Here is an 18,549-nt window from a genome sequence, read left to right on the forward strand (position 1 = left end):
TATCCACTCCTTGCTTCATGCAGTTGCGCTTCACGGAAAATGGCCAAAAGCACGAAGAACATTCGGCCCAGAAAAAAAGACCAGATGAGAAGAACAAAAAGAGAACAAAACAGACCAAATGAAAAAAGTCCACGGAAGCATCCGAATCAGAAGACGTCAGCCAAAGAAATGGTCTGGACATGTGTCACTACTACTATTATACATATCGGAGACGAGTTCGAGTTCGAGTTCGAGGGAGACGGCCGGCCTGGTTGGCCCTCGTTTTGTTGCTTTGTTTTTGCTGACTCTGCATTTTTGAGGATTATATCAAAACAGCATGATCACCGTCACCGTCACCGTCATCGTCATCGTCATCGTCATCATATCATTATTATCATCATCATCATTGTCAATATACCATCATAGCAGGGTGCCAGGCGAGTGGGTTATGTCATCTTTTGTTGTTTCTCATCTTCGCATGCATGCATGCATGCTTGTTTGTTTGTGTACTTGTTGTTTTTGTATGTGTCTCTGTGTGTCTCTTCTGAAAGATATCTGTTCATTGCCTTGTTACATATCATATCATGTCCGTCGGCGTTGTGGTTGCGACTTGTTATGGGTTGCGGTTGGGGCTGGTTGTGGGTTTTGGGGTGTTGAGGTTGGTTGAAATTTGCGGGTCGATGGACTATGGTGAGGATGGGATGGGATGAGATGAGATGTAGACTTTGGAATTTACATAGGCTAGAAGACCTTTATGGAAACAAGAATAACAATGAAAAAAAGATTTAAAACAGACTTTGGGGTGGTTCCGTTTTTTTTCTTCTCCCTATTGGATATTGGATATTGGATATTGGATATTGGATATTGGATATTGGATATTGTGTATTGGATATTGTGTATTGGATATTGTGTATTGGATATTGTGTATTGGATGGAATAAGGGTATCCTGGAACTAGTTGTGTAGGTTGTGTAGGTTGTGTAGGTTGTGTGGATGGTACGTTGTAGACAGTAGGCTGTATAGGTAGTTTCTAGTATCTACGTAGGTACAAAGCTACTAGACCAAGCACTTACATACATCCATACATCCATACATCCATACATCCATACATCCATACATCCATATATACATATATACATCCATAGATTGGACGGACGGATGAACGGACGGACGGACAAATGGATGGATTGATGGATGCATGCTATGCTATGCTACTATGTTATGTATGCAATGCAATTCCTATTCCTACCTACCTACCTACCCACCTACCCACCTACCAAAAAGTATACAATATACAATACAATATAAAAGACCACAAACAACAATACAGACAAAAAAAGCTAATAAGACAGAAAATTACAGATAGGTAGATAGATAGATAGATAGAAGTATGACATAAAGTAGAATGCGATCTAATATTACACAGTATGAAGTATAAAAAAGCCCGACAGGATAGAAGGAAAGGATTAGGATAAAGAAGAGAAAAGAAGTATTTGACGAGAAGTTTAAAAAGTAAAGCAAAAATAAAGTAAAAGTAATAATAAGGATGACGATGGAGGGTGAATGGTAGTACATGAGTAATGGTAAAGGCGGTGGATGGATATGACATGTAATATGTATGTATGCATGTAAGTATGTATGTGATGATGGTGGTGGTGGTCATGGCTCTCCGTTATGGAACGTGCATGCGCGTTATATAGATAGATAGATGGAGTGATGATCCACCGTCTTGGAGGTGGGGTGAGGGGTCCATTAAGATGTATGAGTATGAGTATGAGTATGACAGGGTGGAGTAATATGGCATGATATGGCATGACAGGGAATAAAAAGGTGGGTGAATGGGTGGTGGTGGTGGTGGTGGCAGTTTGTTTGGAAGGGGTGAGGTTGAGCCAGGGCCAATTAGCAGAAGGCTTCTATCAGCATGTAGGGGAAGATGACGACGCAGGCGGTCCAGAAGACCGTGATGCATTGGAACAGGGCTACGGGGAGCTTGTAGATGGGGGAGTTGGCGATGACGAGCCACAGGGAGAGGAAAGCGACGCTGAAGAAGTGCCAGAACAGGACGGCGGGCTTTTGCACCAGACCGCCCAGGAGACCGACGGGGCCGGCGGTCATTCCGAGTTCGAAGTAGCGGAAGCAGCCTCGTTGGAGGGCACGGAGGTTCTCGTCTGTTGGGAGGGTTAGTGGGTGGGGATGCAAGGGGAAGGGAGGGGAGGGAGGGTACGAACCATTGGCAGCAAACAGAGCGTAGAGGGCCTGGGCCAGGATGTTGATGACCGAGGATGCCTTCTTTCGTTGCCAGTGGAAGGAGGACAGCTGGGACAGAACCTTGTCGTGGTCGGCGAAGCTGGGGACCTTCTCCGGACTCAGCAGGTCGCGCAGAACCACAACGTCGTTGAAAGCGACGGTCATGCCGCCGCCAGTCAGTGGATGCCGCATGTTGAGGGCATCACCGAGGATGATCAGACCGGCGGTCTTGTTCGCCGCGCTGGGGAGGTACGAGTTGGGCATGGAGCGCAGCTGGCCCTTTTCCAGCGCCGCGGCGAAGGACGGCTTGATCGACTCGGGGAGAGACGGTAGGACGACATTGTGAAGGTGTCCTTTGACGCCGCCGTTCTTGACGGAGGCCGACGGGAGGTTCTCGGGGATGTCGATAAGGATGCGGGTTTCGTGGGTGCCGATCTGGTAGATGAGGATGGGGGAGTTGTCGCTGAGGAGGACATGGCCGTAGTACTTCTTGGGCATGTCGGCATCGATCAATTCCAAGCCCCAGAACCGGGACTTGACCTTGGGGGTGTTGGTGTGGTATTGTTTGCGGAACTTGGAGGCGTAGCCGTCGGCCACAACCGTCTGGTGGCCAAAGTAGCAGTCCTTCTTGTCCTTGGTCATGCACTCGACTCCGAGAACCTGCTTGGTGTGCGAGGAGGTGACCAGGTCCGTAACCTTGGTCTCGACGACCGTGACGTTGGGACAGGCCAGCGCGGCCGCACGCAGCTTCATGACGAAGCGGCCATGGTGGAAGCAGCGGCCTTGCGGGGGAGGCGACGAGGGGGAGGCCTTGGGGTACGCGAACGAGACGGGCTTTCCGAAATACGACACGTAGTATCCGTCAACCTGGATCGCATCGATGTCCTCGAGACAGTCGGCGAGACCCAGCTTCTCCAGAGCCTGAACACCTCCCGGTTGTAGCAATTCACCCACGATGCGGTCGGGTTCCTTCATGGAGTTCTCCAGCAGCAGGACGCTGCGCCCCTGCTTGCCTAGTGTCACTGCAAGTGCGCATCCCAGGATGCCCGCGCCGATGATCACGACATCAGCGTGGTGGTGGAGTTGTCTGCGCTGTTTGGCCGCTTCGGCGGCGGAGGGGGTGGCATGGCCGTTCTCGATTGCGGAGGCCATTGTGCGGGAGGGAGAGGGTGAAAGGAGGTCAGACTCGGCAGGACAGGCAGATTCGGCGGGAGGCGCAGGGCATATTTTGTCCTAAGTGGGATGGGGGGGAGGAATTGACGAGCAGACAGAGGAGAAGTCGAAGGTTGAGCTGCGACGGACGAGTAAGTAGAAAGGGGGGAGGGGGGAGGGAGTGAGGGAGGGAAGGAGACGGAGCAGAGAAAAAGTGTATGGCGGCGAGCGAGAGAGTGGCGTGACATGTGAAAGGATGGATGGACACCGTACGATTCCAGGCACCCCCAGGCACCGCTAGCCAATGCCCGCCAGGCCCAGACCGCCTACGGAGGATTACTCCTATCCTACACTATGGACCCTGACTACTTCAGTCTACACGACAACAAAGCTGACCGTCCGGATTAGAATTTCTCCTCCCCCCCAAATGATATTCTGGAGGAAAGAGGCCAATGCGAAGCTAAAGTAACTGACAGACCGCAGCGCTAGTATGCATACAAGAATCACGGGATACATCCATCAAATCTATGTACTTTTCTCGCCGAGACAAGAACGATTGCAGATGCCAATGGGGGGAATGAAGATAAGAAAGACAATACATAATAATACAAGTAAATATACACCCCCGGATCACACCAGATCGTCAATGTACGGCACTTGCCCCAGGCAGTGCTTTTCGCTCCATCGGATCACGATGGATTTCGGATCGATGTCGATGCGTCCGAGCACGGTCTCCAGCTCATACTCCTCATCCCACCGGGCGATCGTCTGCGGGACCTGGGCCGTATTGTACAGATGCCGCTCATCTAGAGGTCGCTTGAGCAAGCGCCGACCGTCCCTTTTGATCTTCGAATCGGCCTTGAGCTGCCACATCTCGGTATCCCCCGCGCATTTCCGTGCCAGCAGATCGGTGACGTGCGTGAGATATGCGACCTTCTTGGCCTGTCGGGCGGCATCCTTGGGCTTGGTCGATTCCGGAGTTGGCTGGCGTTCTAGGGCTCCGACCACGCGGCGGGCTTCGTTCACAAATTCACTGTTGATCGCGCTGCCGCGCGCAAGGCCTGTCAGAATGCACCACCGGATCCCGGGGAGATTGTCGGTCGCCGAAAATGCGCGGAGGAACATCTTCATGCACACCCCGTCGAAGGACAGCGAGCGCTGGTACCGCGACATGTAGACGGCCGTGAGGAGATCGATGGCGAGCTCGGGCTTCTGCACCACGATCAGCCGCCGGCTGGTCGCGACCGTGATGTGGTGCTTCACGGTCATCTTCTTGTTTGACCAGCAAAGCTCGTAGAAGCGTAAGACGGCCAGCTTGATCAGCTCGCCTTCACTCGCGGAGTCCACTTCCATGATCTGGCGGAAGAATTGGGGGAAGAATCGAATGAAATCCCGAATGTGCCGCCAGTCCGCGTCGATCAGCGCTCGCGCGGCGTCGAGGCCATGCTCGAGCAGGGTGCAAATGACCGCCAACTCCACATGAAGCTGCTTGACGTGGAATTTGGCGTTCTTGGCGTTCTGGTAGCACTTCAAAGCCTCCACGAGCTTACCAACATGCATGTAATGGGACATCTGCTTGTGGAGCTTCTGGTACTGATCGACGGGTTTCGATGGAGTCATGGGCTGCATCGTCCGCTCATACCACGCCAGGGGGCTCTGCGTGTACGGCATGAGATTGACCTGTGGGCTGGGGAATGACTGCTGGTCGAATCCAAGAATATGCTGCGACGAGGCAACCTGCCCATGTTGCAATCGCGCGGCTTGCAGCATCTGCCAGAACCCCACGGGTGAGTCCTCCAGAGCGTGGCGACGGGCGCGAAGCGTCTCCAGGAACTCCTCTTCATTGATGAATTTCGGCCAACCACGTTCGCGTGCGAGGCGCAAAAAGTCATCGACCATAGCGTTATCCCCCTTCTCCACCAACGCCTCAAGGATATGTTTGTACAGAACCTTGTCCGGGACGATTTCAAATTGTTCAATATAGCGGTGGATGAAATCGCTGATGTCGGCGGCCGAATGCGACACCCAGTACTGAAGGAAAATGCGATCGAAGACAGGAGTGAAGTCCCGCACTCTCTTGGTCAGTTTAAGCTCGTGCATCTCCTGCAAGCCGGCGCGCACGCCCTCCCAGTCGCAGGCCAAAGCCTTGCCAAAGACCAGAAGCCCCTTGGTTCGGCATCGTAGAGGAATGCCGTATGTGGTGGTCATCTCCAGAGCCAAAGCTTCGGCATCTGCGAGTCGACCGAAATCGACATATGCCTTGATTACCGGATTAAAAAGTTTATCAGTGACTTGCTTCCCAAGACGAGGGAGGATCGTCAACAGCTTCTTAAATTGTCCGTTCATGAGCTCAATGCTTCTTGTTTTCTTCCAGAGTCCCGTCAGATAGACACCGCAGAGCCCACAGCCCCGATCAACATCGAGATTGCGGAGAAGCACCCACTTTGCGGTGGTGAGCCGGTGGGACTCCAGCAGACATCGGAGCACAATATCAAGGATCTCCGCAGGGATTTTGAACTGGTGCATATATCGGGTAAAGATAGTCCCAACGTTTTCAATGCATCCCTTTTTCGCCAACGCAAACAACAGAACCTTCCACATGCCATGGGAGATCTTGTCCACCTCTTCCAAACGCTCAAACACGTTCTTCGCAGCCATGACGTTCCCTTGCTTGCAATTCAAGTAAAACGCCTTGACCGCCACCTCCCGTTTATCCGAAGAGATGCCACGCAACGTTGCGGGATGCGATTCCAAGAACAAGTGGGCAGCGTCCAGAGCCTTGCCCTCATCAAGGAGCTGCTGCATTCGCTCCGAAACAGACAGTTGCTCCTGAGGCGTGTTCCCCGCTTCCACCAACCCATCATTATTTGTACTCGTGTCTTTAAGCGCAAGGAGAGACTTTGATCGTTCTAACGCATCCATCGATCGCGGGAGGGTAGGAGGAGGAGTAAACGCATTCGGAACATGGTTCTGCGGTATCGGTCCCGGGCGGAGCGAATCGACAAAGCTCAATGGCGAAGGAGCATTAGCATACATCTCCGCCTGAGCCGGAGACCTATGGTCCTGGAGTTGTTGGCGATCCGAGCTCCAATCACCAAGCGGGATGTCCGGCTCCTCAGCCCGTCGCGTCCGTCCTTCTCGCCGGGTCCGATCCTCCTCTCTCAACGAATCCAGTCCCATGAACTCCCCGGCCTCAGCCACCTCCATCATACGGGCCAGTCTCTTCGCCGCGGATTTCGCATCGTACCTAGGGGCGGACGTCTGGAGGGCACGTTTATTCTCGACGATTCGTTCGGCAATGCGCACCCGGCGATGAGCTTCGTAGGTGAGGGCAGCAACCGTGCAGAAGCCTCCCACAGTCGACCCTGCGAACGCCAACCGGCGGAGAGCGCGGAGGGCGTTTCGCGAGGGAACGGCCGCCGGGGGGCTGTTGTTGGTGGGTTTGGTGACCATCGTACGTATACAATATGGTCTCACCGCAGGCAGCGGGCTTGGCCGTTATCGTTGCAGAACCATCAACCACCGGGAGGTGAGGAGGAGTTGTCGAGGCCGTCGGGGCTCCAATGGGTGGTGCAATTGGCGTTTGTGTTTGTGTTTTTTTTGGGGGGGGGGGGGGAGTTGAGATCGGAGAAAGACTGACTGCTTTGCGTCCGTCGGCTTTCCTGCGGGAAGTTTGCACTTTTGCACTTTGCTCCCGACCTGGCTGACTTGGCGCCTGTCGTCCGCCGTACGGCGTCCGGCCTTTTTCCGGTTGAAGCCACACGTTCCGGGTGCGCCCACGTCTAACTGTCTAGACTACGGAGGTATCCACTCCTTATGCTCGTGTGTTTACTCTTTGAGATCGCTGGAATCTCATGCGATATGGTCTAAGAGAGGTACAGATTCAAACACAGATTCACTCATATATACACCGCCACCTAACCGAAATTCAAAAAGTCTGTCCTGGAAACAACCCGGTATGAACCGATATCGGGGCTTGCTATCAGGAGGGACCAGGACACCTTCTAGAGCAAAGTATCATTATCTGCTCCCTCTTCATTCACCTCCCCCGGGGAGGTTCCTGGATAAGAGTCATCCAGAGAGACTACCAAATATTAATTGTTAGAAGATGCTCCCCGGTGAGAAAGAAAGAGACACGTACCGTGTGATTTGATGTAGAAACTGCAGCCGAAAGCAAGCCCAAACACAGTTCCCAGACATACGAATATAGCCGGGGTAAATTTACCCACCGTCAGGCTGTAGATCAGACTGCAAACCGACGGGGCGATTACGCGAGCAAGAGCGTGCAAAAGGCCCTTCGCGCCCAGGATCTGCCCTACTCGTTCACGAGGGACGTGTTTGGTGAGGGCCGATTGCAGTGTCGGGATACCCATGCCCCCGAATGCCGTGACAACGCCCGAGAAGACCATGACGGGGCTCTGATTCGACATCGCATAGCCGATATAGCCCACCGTGTCTAGAAGGAGGGATAGCCGGATGAGAACAACCTCGTAGGTGCTGGACCCGGAAACGATGTGCCCCGTTCTCGGGGGCTCCCGGAAGATGGCCGTCACAAGGGGATATACGATGAAGAGGTTGACGACCCGGATGAGGCTGACGGTCGAAATAAACAGACTCGATTCGACATTGCCCCAGCCGAACTTGTATTCGGCGTAGATGATGACCACCTGGGCTGTCCCTAGCCCTATGCCAAATGCAAGAGTGTCGATGATCGTAAGGAGGATGATGTTCCTCCGCAAAGGCGGGCTTGCGCCATGGCGGTTGGGGAACAAAGCACTCGGACGTCCAACCGGTGGGAGCAAAACGGACAAAGGAGTGATGAGGTTTTTCGGGTTCAGGTTCCCAAGGGACAGCCATCCCGCTTCGCCCTCGGTGGAAAGCTTTCTCCGGTGGCTGTCTCGCGAGACATGCTGTCGTTCCTTTGGCAATGATTCTGGGACAACGGTCAAGATCGCCACAAAGTAGACCGCATGCAACGCTAGCGAGGCATCAAAGACACTAATCACATTGCCCGTCTTCTTTATCAAAAATGCCGCGATGAGTGGCCCGACTGCAATGCCTCCGAAAAGGGAGCCGTATAGATAACTGAATGACACGCTTCGCTTTGCGGGAGCAGTGCAGTCGGAGGTGTAGGACATCGACAATGCCATGATAGTCGTAAAGGAACCACTCACGCCGTCGCAGAAGGCAGCGAGCAGAAGCACGTTCACCGACACGAGGTCTGGCCTGGCTGCGACGAAAACGGTGATGGCCTCTGCCAGAACAGTCCCGAGCGCGCTGATGGCCAGGATCTTAGTCCTGCCATAGCGATCCGACAAGTGGCCCAGCCGGGGACAGGCCAATGCAGACAGTACGCCTGCCGTCAGATTGAAATACAACTGGAACTGCGCCAGTAACGATTGTACCTCGGGTGTCTGGCACTGGGAGTTATGGCTCCCAATGACGACGGGAAGATAGGTGAAACCCGGATCTTGGGTTGCTTTCTTAGCCATGTAATCTCGGCAGATCAGAGACATCATCAGGTTGATTTTCGGGACCGCGGTCGCGCCAAACCCAAGCATATAAACAAGGAGAAATGGGAGGATCCAGAAAATCTATCGACAATTAGAACCCGATGGCGTGGATGTTCGCGCAGCGCGCGCAACGAAAGGGGAACACCCACGCTTGATTTCCTGCAGGACCGCCAAAAGTTGTTATCTTCAGCGACGTCATGTCGCACACCTAACAGACCGTCTTGGTCCGATTCCGAATCCTCGTCCTCGTCTGCGCCTTGCAATAAGGGGGTATGTTCGTGGATGCGCATGCGAACGGTGCCTTTCCGGCCATCTGGAGAAGCGTCCGACCCACGCGATACCCCGTCAACCTCAACCTCGGCATGCACGGTGGGCGGCGGTGTTTCGCCCTCGACGGGCGGCACGATGGAAGCCATTTCGCGCTAGGGAGTTGGGATTTGTGTATAGAGAGCGTAAAGATCTGGCGGCTACATCTGCTAGCTCTGGTACTGAAGGGGCAGGACAGGTTCAAGCCATTGTTGAGGCAGGGAAGGGGGGAGGGGGGAGAGGGGGAAGAGCGTCGCGGAACCAGAAGAGCGAAGATGCTAAGATAACTAAACGCAGGGTGCTTATCAATCGCCCTGACAGGGACGGTTTGCCCAAGGAGCGAATGTTGGGTAACGGAGGGGATCGATCGTAGTGGTGACGTGACAGACCTGCCAGCCTGTGCGTATGGTAAGCGTTTCAAGTCGGAGGATCTGAAGCAAGCAAGGCAGGAGCCGAATTAATGCGTCCTTCCATCATTGTTTGGCTTTCGGCCCTCGAACTGATAACCGCACCATCCAACAACCACTTACATCCCTCCACGCGCCACACCCCCTATCCAGTCTCTCCCTTACCCCCGAGACTGCTTTGTCTGTGCATCTTATGTCCGGAGAGACAGGCTTATGGCTTTATCCATCCAGTAGATGGATATCTAGGTGTGTAGTGCCATTTCAGCACGCTCGGAGTCGCACAGTCGGACGAGGGGAGACCCGAGGGATTCCCCCCGATCTGTGACGGCATCCGAGTCATGCACTCGAGCCCCTGTGAGGGATTGTCACGAAGACTTTATCGGCGACGCCATTCATCCCGGCATACATAGACTCTAGGCTCCATTTTTATGGTGACAACCAAGCAGTATCGATTGTTTTGCATGTACACAGGCTAAGGTTTGGGGAATTAAGAACGAGTCGTTCTCTGGAGGAAGAAGACGACGGTCTAGACGCAGAATACTAGAATGCGACCTGCAGAGGCTGCGCCTTTGGGCTTCTGGACAACGCTAGTATTGTCTGTGGTATCCTTCTGGATTTAGCAGGCAAAGAAGCAATGCAGAACAAGCGGCGCAATGCTTGCCATATTTTAGTAACAGGCTCGGATGACATGGATTCCTTGCACAGGGCATGCGAGACGGGGAAGGAGAAAAGAAGAAACAGAATGTCTCGACCGCCCGGAGTTGGGAAGAAGATGGACTAAGACGCGCGACAAAATGATAAGCCATATATTTAGGCTCACATTCCAGTCATATGATATGCGTGGCCATTCTCATAAATAAGGAGAAAGCTATATGAGCGAACACGCGAGGATATCTTGTCTTGCAAGCTGTCATTAGTCCTCCTTGTCAGCGTCGGTGTTAGGGTTCCTCCAGTTCGTCCAATGGGGTGTTTACTGGGCGGATGCACGGTCTTCTATGCTGGAGTTTCGGGATCATGTGTTAGTAAACGAGGGCTAGATCCCAAGAGTTAGCTGGAGCTGGAACCTAGCTAAGGACCGGCTTAGGGAACAGAGTAAAACACCAGTCTATCTATTCGTTGCCAAATTTGCCGAAATACCAAGTTCGTCTCCTATGTAGGCTATTGTACATCTTAGAAAGAAAGAGATAGGATACACTCAAACGCCTTTCCCCAGAAAGATCTTATCAGAAGGGTTTCGCAACAAGCGGATCAGACAACAAGAGAAGCAGCTTTTTCACCCGCAAAGAACTTCTTCTGCTCCAAGCACCGGTCGCTCTTGCAGCCCTGACAACGCAGAGTCATCTGCAGAGAGCATTTCTCCTCCTTATTCAAGTGCTCCTTGGCGACATCCGCAAGGGCTTGTATGAAAATGGGGCTACCGTTCAGACTTTCGGCCCGCTTGACTCCGGGATGGTTGGCCTCCTCCATGACTTCGAGATCCAGCTCGTACAGAGTCTCAATGTGATCGCTGGTGAACGCGATCGGGACAAGGACAATGTCGGTCTGACCGCGCTTCACGTACTCTTGGACCGTATCGCTGGTCTGCGCCCCGAGCCAAGCCTTTGGTCCGACCTGAGACTGCCAGCAGAGTCGGTAAGGGTTGCTGAAGTTGAGTCGCTGCATCACTGCATGGACAGTCGCCGCAACTTCGGCAGGATAAGGGTCGCCCCTGTTCACCACGCTCATCGGCAAGCTGTGGGCGGAGAACAAGAGAACCACACCGTTTCTCTTATCTTCGGGGTAGGTCTTGAGCTGATCTTCGATGTTCTTCGCAAAGGCTTCTACAAGGCCCGGGTGCGTGGGCCACCGATCGATGACACTCCACTGGATGGACCCCGAAGCGTCCACGTCACCATTCGCCCGCTTGCCCTCCAGCCGATTTCTCCACCTCCAGAGGTCGTTCAAGGAGCTGCCCGTAGTAGAGCAAGAGTATTGTGGGTACTGCGAGAAGGCGACCGCCCGCCCGCCCTTGCCGTTTCCGAATCCATCCTCCAGCAGCTTGGCGTACATAGTCTCGGTCAAGGGTGCGGCGTACCGAAACGCGACGTACGGTTTGTGAGGCGCAGTCTCCGGGTTGATCTTGTCCAACACTTTGCACATCTCCTCACACTGGTATTCCGACCATTTCCGGATGGGCGAGCCCCCGCCAATTTCTGAGTATTGCTTCTGGATCTTGGGCGTTCTGCGTTTCGCAATGAGGGGTCCGATATATGCCTGGAGTCTGCCCAGAGGAATCAGGTCACCGTCGGCCTAGAGAACAAACAGGGAATTAGCGATGCAACAGCAAATAGCTCAATTACCCCCCAAACGTACAAACAACCTGCTGAGAAAGTCCTCCACTTCGTCTGTCTTCGAGGGTCCTCCCATGTTCAGGAAGACCATTGCCGTCGGGCCCTTCGAACCAGTCGCATCCTGAGTAACCGGAGGTACGGCCGTTGCAAGACCGTGCCTCTGTTCCTTCAAGTATCCGAGCGAAACGCGAGTGACCGGTCGCAGCAGTTGCCGGGGGAGCGTAAATGGACGGCGGAGAGCCATGACGGTCGGGTATTGCAGGCTGGTGGCCGGAGCGATCAAAAGAGGGGGTATGAAGGAATCAATTGAATCGCAAGTTAATGTGGCTGCTGTTTGAGCGCACCTCCGTGGCCGAAACGAATGAGTAGTCCCCGAGTGTGGCAAGGCCAGTTGTTGAGCTGAACGAGTTGAACGCCGAAAAGTCCAGAACGGCTTGATGACGGAGCGTCGATGGCCTTAACGCCGAGAGCCAATTAGCGGCGACCGAGCGTCATCAAGCTTGATTCGATGGTCGGCGGCATCACATGATGTTCGTGTTTCCCCGCGTCGCTCCGATCGGAGAGCCATCGCGTCACCGCGCGGCAGAAGGACGGGCATTCGTCTAGACCCAGAGAGGCAGACAGGCACCCGACACCAGGAAGCAGGCAGCAGACCCCCCCCCAGGCAGACATCCCTTCCCGAACTATATCCCTTTTCTCGCGCCTCTCCCTCCTCCCGGTCGCTCATTTCTTTCTCATGGCGCACTATACAACCTGAATGCTTCCACGACATCCATAATGGCGGACGGAAACCCATACCGGGAAGATGAGGTGGTGGAGGAGGAAGAGGAAATCGATGAAACTGTACGCGCGCATCTTCAGTGAAGGTTGAATAAGGACCGGAGACTGACACGCAGGGCTAGAGCTACAAAGCAGTGAAAGATGCGGTCCTGTTTGCCATCGATGTTAGCGAATCCATGCTGGCACCTCGTCCTTCGACGGATTCGAAGAAGTCTATACAAGAATCACCGACCACCGCCGCCCTCAAATGCGCCTACAACTTCATGCAGCAACGCATCATCTCCAATCCCCACGACATGATGGGAGTTCTCCTATATGGGACACAGGCGTCCAAGTTTTATGACGAGGATGAAAGTAGCCGAGGCGACCTCTCTTATCCCAACTGCTACCTCTTCACGGATTTGGACATTCCCTCGGCGCAAGAAGTGAAGGACCTTAGAGCATTGGTAGATGATGAGGGAGAGGCGAGGGACATACTTGTGCCATCAGAGGAACTAGTGTCCATGGCGAACGTGCTATTCTGCGCCAACCAAATATTCACGTCGAAAGCCCCAAATTTTGTCTCTCGGCGACTTTTTATTGTCACCGACAATGACAACCCCCACGGTGCGGATAAAGCTCTACGATCTGCCGCAACTGTACGAGCCAAGGATCTCTACGACCTTGGCGTCAGCATTGAGCTGTTCCCCATTGCACGCCCTGATCATGAGTTTGAAAACTCCAAATTCTATGACGTAAGTCATGATCGCTAGTCTGCATTGGGCAGGCCTGGCTAACATACAAAGGATATCATCTATAAAACGTCGCCCAATGATCCAGAGGCACCAGCATATCTGCTATCGGACTCGAAATCATCGACAGCTGCTGGCGATGGAATCTCACTTCTCAACAGTCTTCTATCCAGCATCAATTCGAGGACTGTTCCACGCCGTTCCCACTTCACGAACATGCCTTTGGAACTCGGACCGAATCTCCGGATCTCAGTCTCAGGCTATATCCTGTTCAAACGGCAAGAGCCCGCCCGAAATTCCTTCATATGGCTCGGAGGCGAGAAGCCGGAGATTGCCAAAGGCATTACTACTCAAATCGCAGACGATTCGACCCGTACGATCGAAAAGTGGGAGATCAGGAAAGCGTACAAATTTGGCGGGGACCAGGTCACGTTCGCGCCTGAAGAACAAAAAGCACTCAGAGACTTTGGTGAACCTGTGATCCGCATCATTGGCTTCAAACCTCTCAGTGCGCTCCCATTCTGGGCGAACATCAAGCACCCGCATTTCATCTACCCTTCGGAAGAAGACTATGTGGGCTCCACGCGCGTGTTTTCCGCTTTGCACCAGACGCTCCTACGTGAGAAGAAAATGGCTCTTGTCTGGTTCATTGCACGCAAGGCTGCTGGCCCGGTTCTCGGTGCGATGATGGCAGGCGAGGAAAAGGTAGATGAGAATGGTGTGCAGAAGTACCCTCCCGGAATGTGGATCTTGCCTCTTCCTTTCGCCGATGATATTCGGCAAAACCCCGAAACCAGTTTGAACGTGGCACCGGAGCCGCTGATTGATCACATGCGTGTCATCATCCAGCAATTGCAGCTCCCGAAGGCGTCGTATGAACCTCTGAAATACCCGAACCCATGTATGCGCATTATTCTTCATATTGTCTTACCCTTGACCCATGCTAATCCACCTCCAGCCCTTCAATGGCACTACCGCATCCTACAAGCCCTCGCGCTGGATGAAGATCTCCCCGAGAAGCCCGAAGACAAAACAATCCCCAAATATCGGCAAATTGACAAAGTAAGCTACTCTAATTATTCACATCTATGCATCTACCTCTTGTAATCTTGCTAACAGATCTTTCCAGCGCGCCGGCGAATACGTAATAAACTGGGCCGACGAACTCGAAAAGCAATACGCCAAGATCTCAGCCGCCACACCCCAACCCACAAGCACACTTGTCAAACGAGGCGCAAAAGACTTCGACGACGAACCAAGCAAGTCGTCTAAAAAGGTGAAGGCTGAGGAGAGCTATGAGAGCGTCGAGCAAGATGTTCGTAACCACTATAAGACAAACACTCTTTCCAAAGTAAGCATCTCCAGAAATCACGTCCTCTATACTCAGCTAACGACCGGACCTTCTAGCTTACGGTGGCCGTTCTCAAGAGCTTCCTAACCTCTCAGGGCCTTTCCAATGTCGGAAAGAAAGCTGATCTTGTCGAACGGGTCGAGGAATTTTTGGAGTCGAAGTGAAGTCCTAATAGACGATCCTATCTGGCATCTTAACCCTTTACACCGCAATGAGACACGCCTCGACATATGCGACTTTAGGCTTCGGACATTGGATGATCATCAAACAAATGCGCTGTGTCCCGACGGAGACTCTCTCCTTTGGATTTCCTGAACGGCTCACTTCATGCCTAGTCACGTGATAGAATGACATGAAGCTTCGAGGGGCAAATGATAGTCCCCCGAGTTTCAAAAAGCACCTTTTGATACCAGTATATGCTTCAACTCAAACATCAAAAATCAATAGCAGAACATAGGCGGTGCATGAAACCTGCCAATTTGGTGGCATATGATATAGGTATGCAGTATATATATACATCACCCACACTGGCACTTAGTTACAGTCCAATCATCCGGGGCAGCCCATTCTATTTTTAAGTTATTTAGTACTATCGACTCCATTCACAACCCACCCCCCCTCCCCAAAAAGGAGAAAATCTACAACCAAGCTTACAACGCCCACATCCCCTTTACCCCTAAATCTCACACAACTATTTACTCAGGTGTATTGATATTGATTGACCTAACTTTAGGTGGTTTAAACTCCCTAACCGTCCGTCCGTGGTGGTAAGTCGTAAACTGTAAACTCAATCACGGACCGAAAATCCAGCACGACCCAAAAATGACCGTCGATCTTCGATCTTCTTGGGACCGTTGTATTTCAGGTTCTTGGTTGAGGATATGATATGATGATAGGTTAGGTTAGGTTATTTTGGATAGGTAGGTAGGTAGGTAGGTAGGTGGGTAGGTAGGTAGGTAGGTAGGTAGGTAGGTAGGTAGGTAGGTAAGGAGGTGGGTGGTATGTGCAAAGAAAGATGAATGTCCTGCTCTGCTCCTGGCTGAGGAGATCAACTGGCCATTTGGTCATAGTATGAAACAGTTGGATCGCTTAAAAAAAAAAAGAGAAGGATGATGTTAACCGATATTGCCCCGTGATAACGCCAACGCCTTGCTGGTGTCTATGTTTTGAGGAAGGAAGGAAATGCTGGAAAGGTACTGCCTGGAAGGGAAAGAGAGGTATTGGGAGGGGAAGGGGAGGGGGAAGAGGGAAAAGAGGGTCGCTGGAGGGGATGTATGTGTGTATGTATGTATGTACAGAGTAGAAGTAGTAGGTGCGCTGGGAAGGTGGTGGATAGGTGGGTAGGTGGGTAGGTAGGTAGGTAGGTAGGTAGGTAGGTATGGAGGTAGTGGAAGCAGTCGGTTCGTTATCAGCATTTCCCGTAAACCTGACAGTAGCAGACTTCTTCGTCGGGGCAGCTAGAAAAACGAGAAATTAGCTTCGATATCTCGCAACAAGTCCAAGGGACATGGTGATGAACAATAAATAGTAGCAGAAAACATACTAGATAGATTCCCTGCCGAAAATGACATGCCACAGAAACTCCATCACCCGCCCACTACTCGCGTCATCCTTGTCGGTATCTATGACCCACTGACGAATCTTCACGTAATCGTCGCGCGGGCGTCTGTGGACCTGGTCGCGCGACACAGCGAACTGCGCACAGCATGCCGCAGCGACATGGGTGGGCATTTGTAGGAACTTCTGATCGTCGGGCGACTGAGCAGGGCTCTGCATTGTGGAGATATCTGTTGTATTGAGAGGCGGGGTACTGGTGCCCTCGAAGATCTCCATGAAAGCCTGTTCGGTGACATGCCGGTTTGTGCGATGGCCGGCCTTGCAGCCGGGGTTCCAATTGCAGCGGAGGTTGACGTAGCCGTTCTGCTGGACGAAGTCTGTTTGGAGGGATCGCATTGCGAAGACGTTATCGTGTAATGGGGCGTCGACGTGCCATGCCATGAGGAAGCCGGCGCGGTGGGAGTGGAGGAAGGCGATTGTGGAAGGGAGAACATCATAGTGGTCGATCAGGTAGGTCAGGTAGGCCATGGACTCGTGGCCTTTGTTCAAGGGGGTTTTGAGCTGTTGGGTATCGGCTGCGGTGGCGCTGGAGGGGTTGACGGTGTAGATGGCTCGTTGCCAGCTTTGCAGCGGAGGGGGGAGTCATGTTAGTGGGGCTGCGGTTTCAGATATACCAGTAGATATGGATGGCTTCAATGGCACGGCATGGTAACTGCACTTACTCGGGCAGTTCTTGCTCAACCCATTCCGTGTGTTCTTCTTCGAGCTTCGCCATCACGATCACCTTGTCTCCTTGTGCGACGTTGTGGAAATGGGGCCTTCCGCGCGTTGGTGGTCCCAGGTCTAGCCAGTCGATCATATATGCGCCGGCGTGGTATTGATCGCACAGGTCCTCGAGGTGGACTTTCAGGAGGTAGAGGGGTATGAGGAGGGACAGGCTAGCACATAATGCCACTCGAGCGTTCCAGCGCATGATGAATGGCAGGTGGTGCTTGGGGTCGGGAGCCCGCCGTATGGTGGTTTCCCGGTGCAATGCGGGATTGCGTCCGATTTTCTCTCCCAAGGTTCAGAGTGGAAGTGAAAGGAAATGTCTGGTAATTGTAAGGTTATTTTGGCACTGAATGGCACTTAAGGAGGGACGTGGTTGGTTGAGTACTGGTTGAAAAGGTGAAGGTGAAGGAGATAGGAAAAAGGGTTGCAGCATCAGAAGGAAGGACGGATGAGCGTCAAGGTCATGGGCCATTGGTTGAAATGAACGATAGAAGAAGAGAGAAAAGGAGGGTAGGCTGGGGTATGCATTAATCCATGGCGCAGAGAACGAGTCAAGCAAGCAACCGGAAGGGGGTCGAAGCGAGAGAGTGGGAGTGGGAGTGGGAGGCACGAGAACGACTTCCTGGTAGAAACTCAGCCGGCCACGAGGCGAGCTGGAAAGGGGAGTGGATCCATTGGCCCAGAGAGACAGAGACCATGGGGAGATGGAGACATGGAGAGAGAGAGAGAGACTCGGGAGTTGGGGTGAACTCCAGACAGGCAGGTAGATACAGAGTAGTCTAGACAGCACTGATAGATACGGAGCAGGCAACTCTCAATCATCCATGCCTATGCCCCATAGCGCGGGAGAGCGAGAGTGGATCAAATGGATCCCCACTCTCCGGCCACGCGTTACCGTCGTTGTAGATGAATGGCTGCCACGCCGAGGGCTAACGGGCTGGAACCGCCCGTCATAGGCCACCGGGACGGGGTTCCTTCAGGGACAATGGAAACCTTAAGGGAACCACTTCCAGCGACTTCCCACTTTCCAGCGCCTTAGCGCCCTTGGCGGGGAAGCTTGGCGGCCACCATTTGCAACTTTTTGGCTGGTGCCGAGCACTGCCTGTGGAACTCTCAAACAGCAATCTGCCAATCTGTCCATCGGTGGGGGCGCCGTCGTCTGCCAAGCCGCGCCCCCCCTCCATTTTGCGCTGCAAGTGCTGTTTCTCAGCAGCTGTCAAATTTCTCAACTCGGATATTCTCAACTCAGGAGAAACTCGGGATATCCTGGGAGATGCTTGGGAGCCAACGCCTGTCCCAACCCGTCGGGTCAGAACTTAAAAAGTCATCGTCTAAACGTCTACATGCATGGAGTTGGCAGGTTGAACCACGGACCACTTGTGGCGGCCCTTTCGACTCGAGCGGGATGACGTCGCCGGGGCCATTG

General features: G+C 53.0%; 7 protein-coding genes across 7 annotated transcripts; 1 reads left to right on the forward strand and 6 right to left on the reverse strand.

Moving 5' to 3' along the window:
- Positions 1-1,193: 1,193 nt before the first annotated feature.
- Positions 1,194-1,759, reverse strand: BO70DRAFT_112830 (uncharacterized protein). The gene has a single exon (XM_025537890.1). The coding sequence runs from the start codon at positions 1,639-1,641 to the stop codon at positions 1,252-1,254; it is 390 nt and encodes a 129-aa protein (XP_025396569.1). The 5' UTR covers positions 1,642-1,759; the 3' UTR covers positions 1,194-1,251.
- A 118-nt stretch (positions 1,760-1,877) lies between these two features.
- On the reverse strand, positions 1,878-3,377 carry erg1 (squalene monooxygenase erg1; the record flags this gene model as incomplete). The annotated part of the gene is made up of 2 exons (XM_025539575.1): positions 1,878-2,146; positions 2,207-3,377. The coding sequence occupies 2 exons, from the start codon at positions 3,375-3,377 to the stop codon at positions 1,878-1,880; spliced, it is 1,440 nt and encodes a 479-aa protein (XP_025396570.1).
- A 439-nt stretch (positions 3,378-3,816) lies between these two features.
- Positions 3,817-6,979, reverse strand: BO70DRAFT_364698 (pentatricopeptide repeat protein). Its single transcript, XM_025543870.1, has one exon. The coding sequence runs from the start codon at positions 6,828-6,830 to the stop codon at positions 4,008-4,010; it is 2,823 nt and encodes a 940-aa protein (XP_025396571.1). The 5' UTR covers positions 6,831-6,979; the 3' UTR covers positions 3,817-4,007.
- A 191-nt stretch (positions 6,980-7,170) lies between these two features.
- On the reverse strand, positions 7,171-9,585 carry BO70DRAFT_320204 (putative tetracycline-efflux transporter). The gene is made up of 3 exons (XM_025540470.1): positions 9,040-9,585; positions 7,519-8,971; positions 7,171-7,461 (listed from the first exon to the last, which is right to left on the reverse strand). The coding sequence occupies exons 1-3, from the start codon at positions 9,304-9,306 to the stop codon at positions 7,382-7,384; spliced, it is 1,800 nt and encodes a 599-aa protein (XP_025396572.1). The 5' UTR covers positions 9,307-9,585; the 3' UTR covers positions 7,171-7,381.
- A 1,116-nt stretch (positions 9,586-10,701) lies between these two features.
- Positions 10,702-12,347, reverse strand: BO70DRAFT_364700 (ferrochelatase HEM15). The gene is made up of 2 exons (XM_025543871.1): positions 11,956-12,347; positions 10,702-11,892 (listed from the first exon to the last, which is right to left on the reverse strand). Exons 1-2 carry the CDS (start codon positions 12,175-12,177, stop codon positions 10,852-10,854), a joined length of 1,263 nt encoding a protein of 420 aa, XP_025396573.1. The 5' UTR covers positions 12,178-12,347; the 3' UTR covers positions 10,702-10,851.
- A 297-nt stretch (positions 12,348-12,644) lies between these two features.
- akuA (putative DSB repair complex subunit Ku70) lies at positions 12,645-15,351 on the forward strand. The gene is made up of 6 exons (XM_025543872.1): positions 12,645-12,776; positions 12,836-13,447; positions 13,499-14,345; positions 14,403-14,506; positions 14,574-14,795; positions 14,852-15,351. The coding sequence occupies exons 1-6, from the start codon at positions 12,711-12,713 to the stop codon at positions 14,957-14,959; spliced, it is 1,959 nt and encodes a 652-aa protein (XP_025396574.1). The 5' UTR covers positions 12,645-12,710; the 3' UTR covers positions 14,960-15,351.
- A 467-nt stretch (positions 15,352-15,818) lies between these two features.
- Positions 15,819-17,325, reverse strand: BO70DRAFT_381708 (DUF3431 domain-containing protein; the record flags this gene model as incomplete). Its single annotated transcript, XM_025545485.1, has 3 exons — positions 15,819-16,252; positions 16,339-16,974; positions 17,075-17,325. The coding sequence occupies 3 exons, from the start codon at positions 17,323-17,325 to the stop codon at positions 16,204-16,206; spliced, it is 936 nt and encodes a 311-aa protein (XP_025396575.1). The 3' UTR covers positions 15,819-16,203.
- Between the last annotated feature and the right edge of the window lie 1,224 nt (positions 17,326-18,549).

Source organism: Aspergillus heteromorphus, assembly GCF_003184545.1.
Source record: "Aspergillus heteromorphus CBS 117.55 chromosome Unknown BO70scaffold_25, whole genome shotgun sequence".
In the NCBI taxonomy this organism is placed as follows: domain Eukaryota; kingdom Fungi; phylum Ascomycota; class Eurotiomycetes; order Eurotiales; family Aspergillaceae; genus Aspergillus; species Aspergillus heteromorphus.

Excerpts from the sequence above, each read along its gene's own strand:
- BO70DRAFT_112830 (XM_025537890.1), bottom strand. The coding sequence starts at position 1,641 with ATGACCACCACCACCATCATCACATACATACTTACATGCATACATACA.
- BO70DRAFT_364698 (XM_025543870.1), bottom strand. The coding sequence starts at position 6,830 with ATGGTCACCAAACCCACCAACAACAGCCCCCCGGCGGCCGTTCCCTCG.
- BO70DRAFT_320204 (XM_025540470.1), bottom strand. The coding sequence starts at position 9,306 with ATGGCTTCCATCGTGCCGCCCGTCGAGGGCGAAACACCGCCGCCCACC. Across the intron at positions 8,972-9,039 it reads GGTCCTGCAGGAAATCAAGC|ATTTTCTGGATCCTCCCATT; the intron begins GTGGGTGTTCCC and ends AATTGTCGATAG. Across the intron at positions 7,462-7,518 it reads TTTCTACATCAAATCACACG|TCTCTCTGGATGACTCTTAT; the intron begins GTACGTGTCTCT and ends AATATTTGGTAG.
- BO70DRAFT_364700 (XM_025543871.1), bottom strand. The coding sequence starts at position 12,177 with ATGGCTCTCCGCCGTCCATTTACGCTCCCCCGGCAACTGCTGCGACCG. Across the intron at positions 11,893-11,955 it reads ACTTTCTCAGCAGGTTGTTT|GCCGACGGTGACCTGATTCC; the intron begins GTACGTTTGGGG and ends TTTGTTCTCTAG.
- akuA (XM_025543872.1), top strand. The coding sequence starts at position 12,711 with ATGGCGGACGGAAACCCATACCGGGAAGATGAGGTGGTGGAGGAGGAA. Across the intron at positions 13,448-13,498 it reads AAAACTCCAAATTCTATGAC|GATATCATCTATAAAACGTC; the intron begins GTAAGTCATGAT and ends TAACATACAAAG. Across the intron at positions 14,507-14,573 it reads AATATCGGCAAATTGACAAA|CGCGCCGGCGAATACGTAAT; the intron begins GTAAGCTACTCT and ends AGATCTTTCCAG.